We start from the raw sequence: 9869 nt of genomic DNA on the forward strand, positions 1-9869 counted from the left end.
CAGCAAATTGGTGCCACTTCCCGCACTTCCACATTTTTTTGTTTGTGTTGGCACAGACAGACGTGCTGGTAAGCACGTCTGTCAGCTATGTACAACTATTACTGTTCTTGTATTTCTTGTGTACCCTTTTCTCTAGTACGTGCAAGGTACAGACTGCGGTTTAAGAGAACTGGGGTTTACCATAACTGAGGTTAGCGAGCCCTTCTAACTATGGCAATACGCTTCAAATTCCACCCTTACCATCATGTGTAAGAACTTTGTCTTGCTATAACTTTGGTTTTAGTCTCTTTGTATGAATGTAACCAGCTAGACGTTTTTTAATGAAAAAATAAAATAGGTAATATTGAAATGGTGGGTGCTCGCGCACCTGCTATCACAGAATTTCTCTAGAAATTTGCTGTATTCGCTGCTGCAATGCTGTATTTACAAAAGTATCAAAAAACAAACAAAACTTGAAAGACAAGTGTTTTTACTGTAATAATAAAAGAAAAAATGGGACTTACTGTGAGTAAGTCTTAAATCCTGGGGAGTGGGTGGGGGGGGGGAGTTCTGACCCCAACAGATTTCTCACTTTGGTGTATGTATATATACACCCATGAACATACATAAAGTGTGACTGACCAACCCCCTTCCCTCAGAAAAAATTTCTGGCTATGCCACTGATCCTGCAGGTATGTTTTGGACAGATTTCTAAATACTTCAATTAGTCAAAACAGGTCCTGCAAAAGCTTTTGTTGGGGATAGAACCAGCACATTTACTGAGGCCATTTTAATATGCCATGTTCTAGTGGTGGCAATATATGGAGATGAATAGATAATGACAGATTGTCAAAGTCTCAATTATGATTGTGTTAGATATTGTATAGCAGCTTATATCCTCTTTGGCCGTGTTGTGTACAATTGCACACACAAACTGTAGAGGCTAGTGACGAAATGCTTTTACTTCAACTCGCTTGAAATGTGATATGCAGACCTGTACACGATTCCCAAGTGGACAGCTAGTGCTTTTTTAACTGCAGTGTGCTGCGTATTGCTGCAGACAAGCACATTGCTGAAGACACTACTATATTTGACGAGCTTTTGGATGTGCCCCATTCAAGAAGCCATGCCAAAATTACAATTTATGTTTGCTCGGAATGGATAAAACTGACGCAGCTCCCCGAATGCCACGGAACCTCCTTGTCCATGTACTTTGAACCCGAGAGTTGATAACTTTTACACAAAAACAGAACAAGACTGATTTCAGACTAGATATTTAATTGCACACCAACTCATATTAGCTGCTGAAAATTCACAGATCAACATATATTGCCACTTTCTCTTTCTTGCAATGGAATATCAAGTGCCTTGGAATCAAGATGCATAAATTTGACACATTTACAAACAGTCCATCATAATTCGTCCCTGAAGAGCATATTTTGAAACAGGTTTCAGCTTTCGTCGGTACGCTTATTCCATAAGTCATGGTGGATCACATTGACTCACCTTTCGCATCTATGAAGGTGATGCTATTAAATCTTAGCCTTCGTTTTTAATGTTATGCTAGGCCATTATCTTAATATTAGTTTATTGAAATTCTAGATTACAATATTCCTCAGCTCTTTCTGTAGGTACATGATTAGGCGTGTTAAGCTCTACTTAGGTATCTTTGTGCAGGTAATTATGTCATGCATAAGTTTGTACTAACCAGACAACGCCTGTCTGAATTTTTTCTTTTTACATTGGTCCTGCACTTAAAGCCCACCTTCACCTTGAAGTGTGGCGAGTTCCGAGAGAGCCTGGCGTTTCTAAACTGCTTACCTGTCGCTGAGGCAAATTACGTAGACACAACTAAAAATCCGTGATACAGCACGTACAGCGCTAGTGTGTCACGTTGGTTGCCCTGGTTTACACACGTACTGCTGTTTGCCCTTCGCCGCTAACAATGGCAATAAAACGAATTGCACTTTCATTCTCACGCGACAAAACTGTGGCAACATTATTCTGTACATGAATATAGGCGCTTCGTTACGACCGGGCGAATAGCTGTGCGCCGTCGGCCGCCGGTCAACCTTCTAGGCCTAGAAGCTCGGAGCGATATCAGCGGCTGCGAGAGCCGGCACTGCGGAAAGCTCACCGCTAGCGTTGATATGCCAAGTAACATCGTCCATGTAAAACGAAGCTGCGCTCAACATGGACATTTTTTCGAAGCTGCTTGTATGCTGATCGTGCATGCATGGGCTCGTTTTCGTTTAGCCCGAATCGCCGTGGGTGTACTACATACAACGCGCTGCATGACGGATCGCACGACGGAACAGAACACCACAATGGCCACAATAACGTGATGGTCTCGATGTTAGTCTGTGAGATGGTCGTATGTTCGATGTGCGACATTCGGCTTCTGGCTTGAGGAATCGGGCCGGTGTCCAGCGCGTTTGAGCAGTGCGAAAGACCTTGTCACCTTCACACTAAACACTAATCGGCTCTTGCAATTGCTCGGTGCACTGATGATTCGTTGTCTGTTGGCAAATGATCATACGGTGACCCACAAAAGCCAATGAAGCTTCACACGGGCATACTAAACAGACGCCCGCACTCACACAGAGACGCCGGTGAGCAAACCCGTGACACTTTGAGAAGCCCCCGTCGCCGGCGCACACCGGCCGCCGACCAGATTGCTGCCGAGGTCTCGAAGCCTACTTCGTATCGCTTCAAAGTTTTAGACGGTGAAATTCCAGAAGAACAGTTGACGGTCGCAACAGCTTACTTTTGTTACCATTGAAATTATTCTTCGCCATTCTTTGTAACTCGGCACTCTGAAGCGAGGTATTCGCGGCGTTTCGGTGAGGGATCGGGCCGATGTCCAGCGCGGATCAACGGTGCGAAAGACCTTGACACGTTCACACTAAACACCAACCGGCCGTTGCAAATCCTCGCTGCACTGATAATTTCGTTGTCTGTCAACAAATGCTCGCACGGCGACGCACACAAGGCACTGGAGCTTCACACCGGCGTGTTAAACAGATGCCCGTACACAAACGCACATTCACACACGCACGCACGTCACGACCAAAAATGGTTTTTAAAACTCCCATAGGGAGTTTCTAACCACGTGACACGCACGTCACGACCGAAAACACTTTTTAAACCTCCCATAGGGAGTTTCTAACCACGTGACCTAAAACTCCGTGGGGAGTTTAACAAGGTCATGTCGTCCATAAACTCCCTCATTAAACAAGGGGCGTTTTACGACGACATGTGCCGACTTCACTCCGCTACCACGGAGTAAATGGTTGGGGCATGGGGGTTTTGGGGGCTCATATGCTGGAAAAGCTCCCATCTCGGCTAATTTTTGTTTACAGTGTATGACAAGCTAGGTGACCACCAGCACCGCAGTGACTCAGTCCCGCGCCACTAGCGCAAGCTGCTGAGATATTTTTTCGCAAGTTTATCGTGCTGGTTTCAAAGTTTTACCAACGCTGACCCTTCGCGTGGCCGCACCCGTGAAATCCATGCGCCGGCGCGACAGCGCTCCCTCAAAATCTACTATATAAACACATGGCACGTAAACGAAGCTACTGTGTCGAGAAAAAAACGTTGGTTCATGCGTCAACGCATGCAAGCATTAGTGATCGGGACGTTGTAAAGAAAGCGGTGTACTTACGATGAGCTCCACTTCGTAAGGAAGCTTGTTGACGCTTGTCTGTGGCAAACACTTGGCGCGTATAGTGACATTGTCGTCCCACACAGCTGTTACATCGGACACAGGGTCCACTATTATAAAGCGTGGCTCCTTTGCGCACACTATCGCCGCAAAAGTAATTATCAGGGACGCGCACAAGCGGCAAATCGCACGCGCGCACTTCCGTCATGCTTGCAGTGAAAGGAGGCGTCCGCTACGCGACCCGCATGCGGTTCCAACGGCCGCCGCTACGCGGCTTTCAGTGGCGCCCCTATAGGCGCTGCGCATCGCGGATATCTGCACCTCAAACTACAGTCTTTAAGCCAGCAAACCATTAGGCCTATATATAGTGCGTCTGAGCGTTCTATCACGGCCGCTCGATCCCCCTTTGGTGCGGCCCGCCGAATGCTCCTCTCCGCCTATGAGAGCGCTAGTTCCCTTTCAACCCGCCGCGTCGGCTATGGCGCTAGCTATCGGCGAAGCGTGGGGGGGGGGGGTTTCTCTCAAAGCGCTCTACAGCCACAGTGAGCTATCTACGCAGGTAGTTTCATGCGGTCCTGCTCAGTGTTTTGGCATGCGTCATTGCAGACGCTCTCATGCACAGGTTGCAGTCACTTTAGCTGGAATAGAGGTAGATGGTTCCTGATACATGCGCTCAATTAGATACACACGGCGCGTTTAAGCTGTCCCATTGAGGCAACGAGGAACCACATGATCCTCGTCCTGCTCTCGCTCGTACGACAACGCAGTATTATGTTTAAAATGTTATTGTGGATTATTAAAGCGTAGTGACTCCGACTTTAATGTCAACTAAATAGCCGAGGCTTAATGTATATTTTATTTATGCGGCTACTGAGCGCATTCATTTCCGCGACATACATGTCCGGATTATATGAATCGGACAATTATCAGCATTGATTCTTCGTAAATAGTCTGAGATACGCATGATTTAATACTCAAATGTACACCCGCCCATTTTCTTAACCTGAACGCGCGAGCGTCGACCGCCGAGCTGATCAGCGCCACAGAGCGGAGCGCGGCGTTGAAATGAACGAGAATATGCGCATGCGCGCTATGAGCAGTTCTGGGCAGCTATCGCCTGCTAGGCTTTTCCGGGAACCGGACACCACGCCCGCTTTTTTGAGCACCGCTACCGTCATTCTTTTTTTTTTCTATTCTGAACGCTGCCATTCAGTTGTAACGGAAAGGTCAAGTGGTCGTGCTTCCGATGGATGAAATATGATTACACCCGCTAACTACGCTGCATCCGCATCAGCATTTTTACAACGGAGTGTTTAAGCTTTTAGTTATGTCGTGCGGAGTCGAAAAGAGACTCATCAGAGGCCGGCGCGCGCTCTGGCTCTCTGCGCCTTCTTCTTGTTCATGGTCTTAGTTCATGCTTAGTCAAGCCGATTAGGCCTAACCGTTCTAACGTCATGCTAATTAAGCTATTTGATGTCATATACACGCTAATTAAAATCACGGTAATGAGGTCATCGCTAATTAGATCATTGGTAATTATGATCAAGTTAATTACGACCTTACTGTTAGATCCTTGAAAATTGGCCCCCTGTTAATTAGAACCATGCTAATTAGGGCCTTGCTATCGAGGACCTTGCTATTTCAGAACTTTTCAATTAAGATCACTGTAACTAAAAATATGCTAATTAGGATCATGTTAATTAAAAGCTTGCTAATAAGCTAGGTGAGCCACACGCTCCGTGGTTAGTCCCGCCTTGCAGCACTACTGCAAGCTGCCCTTTTTTTTTCTGTGGTTCACGCAGCGCTTTTCTGAGGCATAAAGATATCTGTCACTGCAAGCCGAGCTGATTAGAAACGACCGTCTTCCAAAGAATAGCACAGACGCTTTGTCACTGTCTTATAAGAAACAAGTTTATTGCTTTTCTTGAGAGCAAACAAAAAGGGAAAACAAAGCCTCAATAAGGATGCCCTAGCTGGAAGTGGTGCCACGGCGTATTGGACATTTTTATCATTTCACCTGCTTGAAAAATTGGAGACTTCTTGTCGCAGCTTGCGTGTCTTTCAGTAGCTGCTAAAGGCTCCACCAGCCTGAACAACCGCTGCCATGCGTCGTGGAAGAGAGTCGTACAGCGCTGGTATGAGGTCGCGGTCCATTTTCAAGAGGTCCCATTCGGCTTGAACATTGCGCCATAGTTCGTCGCAGCCCGCGTTGTGAAGGCCCTTTCTTGAAAGGTTACTCTTCATTAGACCCCACACGTTTTCAATAATATTCATATCCGCTCCCAGTGGCGGCCAGTCAGCAACCATGACGCAGAGTTCTTCCAGGCGGTTTTTGGCAGCGCGAGACGTGTGCAAGGGGGACAAGTCCTGCTGCAGTATGAAACAGCCATCAGGGAAAGGACCGTCAAGGATATGAGGCAGGAGCTCCTGTTCTATGATGCTTAAGTAGGAGTCCGCACAAAATCGGCACTCTATTCGGTGTAGTGGTCCAAGACCCTCTTTCGTTACTGCCCCCCAAACGTTGACACTTCTGCGTCCACTGGCTCTTACTTGCTGAACGTATTGGGGGGCATACCTACAAACGTGGGGAACAATCAGTAAATTTTAAACTGCGATAATTTATATCACGAACGTACTGTGAAAATAGCAATAACAAAAAAGATTTGCAGTAATAATACTGTGAAAGCAGAAACGGCCAGAAACTAACCACATATATTTACAATAGGAAGAAACGAACCTTGTCAGGCCTGGTCTGTATACTCTGCGGTGTTGGTCCCACTGCGTGCAGATTGTAGACTCGTCGGTGAAAACGACATTTCGCCATTCATCTACCGTCCAGTGAAGATGAGCCTGGGCAAAAGCCAGTCTTTTTGCTCTTGCTGCGTCCGAAAGAAGCGGCTTTCGGGCAGCACATCGACTTTTAAGACCGCCTTCCAAGAGCCGTTTTCTGACCAACTCTTCGCTGACATCCAGGCCAACCACATCTCTAATCTGTCCAGCAGTCATGAATTAGCCTCGGCTACTTGAACCAAGGTAGCATCCTCTTCTGCTGTCGTCTTCCTCGCGCAGTTTCTTGCCGCATCACATATGCGCCCTTCATCTCTGAACGCACAAATTATTCTGTTTACAGTAGCTAGATGCAAGTCCAAAACCCTCGCGATATTTCTTTGGGATGTGCCACTCAACGACATCCGTATTGCAGCTACTCTCTTTTCCTCAGGGACCCGAGCTGGCATCATTAATACTACGCAAACCGCATTCTCGAAGGGCGTTATAACCGCGAAGTGCGATATACCAATGACGTCTGATCGGAATATCTCGCTTATCAGCTCACGCCTTTCAGCAAACAAAACAAAGGAAGGTCGTATCATGTTGCACTTTCCATTCTTTTTTCAGCGGTATTTAGAAGACACAGCAAAAAGCGATAACGGATGAAAAAATGTAAGCAGCTTGCACTAGTGCTGCAAGACGAGACTAACCACGGAGCTTGTGGCTCATCTAGCTTATTAGCAAGCTTCTAATTAACAGGATCCTAATTAGCATGCTTTTAATTACAGTTATCCTAATTGAGAAGGTCTCAAATAGCAAGGTCTTCGTTAGCAATGGCCTAATTTGCGATGACCTCATTACCGTGATTTAATTAACATGTATATGACATCAAATACCTTAATTAGCATGAACTTATAACGGGTAGGCTTAATTGGCTTGAATAAGCATGAACTAAGACCATGAAGAAGAATAAGGCGAAGAGAGCCAGAGCGCGAGCCGGCCGCTGATTTTAGTTATGTCGACTCCGCACGACATAACTAAAAGCTTAACCACTCCGATGTAAAAATGCTGACGCGGATGCAGCGTAGTTAGCGGGTGTAATCATATTTCATCCATCGGAAGCATGACCACTTGACCTTTCCGTTACAACTGAATGGCAGCGTTCAGAGTAGAAAAAAAAAAGAATGACGACAGCGGTGCTCATAAAAAGCGGGCGTGGTGTCCGGTTCCCGGAAAAGCCTAGCAGACGACAGCTGCCCAGAACTGCTCAAAGCGCGCATGCGCATATTCTCGTTCATTTCAACGCCGCGGTCCGCTCTGTGGCGCTGAGCAGCTCGGCGGTCGACGCTCGCGCGTTCAGGTTAAAAAAAATGGCGGGTGTACATCATGGCGGATTTCACAAGCGGAGGACTTTGCGGGAAAGTGGTTTTCGAGAAAGTCTTAGTATATTTTCTAGAGAGCTGTTGAGATCTCCAGCCCAGTTGGCCAAGAGTGGCCTCAGCAGCTTCTTGATAAAGAGCTCACACAGTTCTTCACAGTGGTACGGGTCTCTGCAAGCGGAACACCACATCAGAGGGCAGCTTGTGAGGTGTGGAAGTACAGCACTTGAGAGCAGTTTGCATATTTGTCCACAGCGACGGATCTCTGCAGAGTGTAGTGCTTTTTCAGCGAAGGTACAAACCAGCTTACACAACCAGACAACTTGAGGTCGGGGGTAGCGGAGCCCTCCTTGGTCAAGGCTGAAGACGAACTGGTATGCACCCTCGCGTGAATCTTTTCCTTTCAACTGCAGTTTGCACGCTGGGCATGATACCTGCAAAGTCAAGAAGTCCATGTATTGCGTTTTCATTTTGTGCGTGCGTGCTAAATCTGGTGATGTAGTCGCCAAACAAAATACTACCTTTTCTTCACAAACGAAAGCCAAATATCCTGCCAGGTGAACCAGCGCGGTGAAGTCAAATAGGACGGGGACTTCATCGTACTTCATCACGTGCTGAATTTTCCACAGCACAGCAAGAGCCTCGTCAGGAATGGCTGGACTTTTTGCTCCATGGAAACTGTTCGTAGCTCTCAATGCCGTTTGGCACTCTGAATTAGATGGCGCATTCCCGCTTCTGGCTGCCTCTAAAATGCCAACCTGCACATATTAAGAAACTTTCACGTTCGGCACTAACAAAACACGTGACGCCAAACAAACCTTTAGCATCTTCTCTGCTGTGAAGACAGCTGTTCTGGCGTCAACTCGGTCGTTGCCGCCATTGAATTGGCGGAAGCAGCTGAATAGCGACTCAACTGGATCACTGTTGAGAGCCCGCGTCAAGGTGTACTTGAAGCTGAAAATAGTAATAAACCATTATATAGAAAAACTTATTTACAAAACATAATGAGCCAATTAGTTATCAAAGTTGAATAATTCATCTTTCCTTAAAAAGTTAGTATACTTGCCCCGACGTCATTCAGGAGGTACTCCACAACAGCAACCGTTGATCTTGTCGTCATGATGGTTGCTTCATACGTCGCCTTAGTGAGGGACTTTGCTCGACACTTCGCGCTTTCCAGCTTGATGTCCTCGAGGTAGCCAGTGAAGTCGACCTCAAGCCATGCGAGTCGATCGTCTTCACTTGTGACAAACGGCATTTGCCTAGATTTCCAGCCAGATGTGTCATGTAGGTCATACCACATCCCAACAATTTTCATGAATGTGATTGTCGATCCGCAGTCCCTGAATTCCGAAGCCCTCTCGTGAGCTTCGGATTCTTCTGAAGGAACTCCAGGCTGCTAATTACGGCAGGTGAAAATACTAAGGTCGCGCGAAACACTTTCATTTTCTCTAGATTGTTGGGCTCAACGTGAGATCGGCTTAGCAGTCGCGCTGGTTTGACGAGCAAATTTTGTTGAATCTCATAGAGAACCTTTTTATAAACGCCTCCTCTAATTTTTCCGGTTCCGTCAAACATCTCTCTTTCTAGCAGATTTGTTCTTAGGTTTTTGATGAGGTGGTTAAGGTCAAATGAAAGGAATAAGGGGTCATTTTCCCTTACTGGATGCGGCACAACACGCTGCAGAGTATTGTCATCAGACATTCCTCTAAACATGGCGGTGTTTTTCTGATAGTTGCCCCTCACAATACGAACAACGAAAAACCCTGCGTCCTCAACAGCTTTCAGCACATTGAACGTCAGGCTGCGGAGCCGGTCATGTTTAAGATTCCTGGTGAAAAAATACCCGACGGGAATCACGTAAGCCGTGGAAAGCCCACGCAAAACAAAACAAAAGAGCCTGTTGGCTATTTCAGTGGCACCACCAGCTCGAGGTTCGCAGTCGATATCAGCGAGCCCGAATATTCTATCAACTTGACGATCATAGATCACTTTCTGCTGTATTGACATTTCGTCAATGATATGGCTGCAGTACGGATCTTTTTCTGACCGCAAGCCTTGTCTCTCTACTTGGAGCC

At 46.7% G+C, this 9869-nt stretch overlaps 1 protein-coding gene across 1 annotated transcript; it reads right to left on the bottom strand.

Annotated features, from left to right (window-relative positions):
* Window positions 1-5704: 5704 nt before the first annotated feature.
* On the bottom strand, window positions 5705-9054 carry LOC119378013 (uncharacterized). Its single transcript, XM_049411694.1, has 4 exons — window positions 8610-9054; window positions 8313-8549; window positions 8094-8225; window positions 5705-6013 (listed from the first exon to the last, which is right to left on the bottom strand). Exons 1-4 carry the CDS (start codon window positions 8616-8618, stop codon window positions 5705-5707), a joined length of 687 nt encoding a protein of 228 aa, XP_049267651.1. The 5' UTR covers window positions 8619-9054.
* Between the last annotated feature and the right edge of the window lie 815 nt (window positions 9055-9869).

The sequence above is a fragment of the Rhipicephalus sanguineus genome, unplaced genomic scaffold (assembly GCF_013339695.2).
Source record: "Rhipicephalus sanguineus isolate Rsan-2018 unplaced genomic scaffold, BIME_Rsan_1.4 Seq6564, whole genome shotgun sequence".
In the NCBI taxonomy this organism is placed as follows: Eukaryota; Metazoa; Arthropoda; class Arachnida; order Ixodida; family Ixodidae; genus Rhipicephalus; species Rhipicephalus sanguineus.

What these genes read in the sequence shown, in the direction of transcription:
- LOC119378013 (XM_049411694.1), bottom strand. An exon ending in CTTTCGTTTGTGAAGAAAAG is followed by an intron (nt 8,226 to 8,312) that starts GTAGTATTTTGT and finishes TTGACTTTGCAG; the next exon opens with GTATCATGCCCAGCGTGCAA. An exon ending in TTGTCTGGTTGTGTAAGCTG is followed by an intron (nt 6,014 to 8,093) that starts GTTTGTACCTTC and finishes TTCATACTGCAG; the next exon opens with CAGGACTTGTCCCCCTTGCA.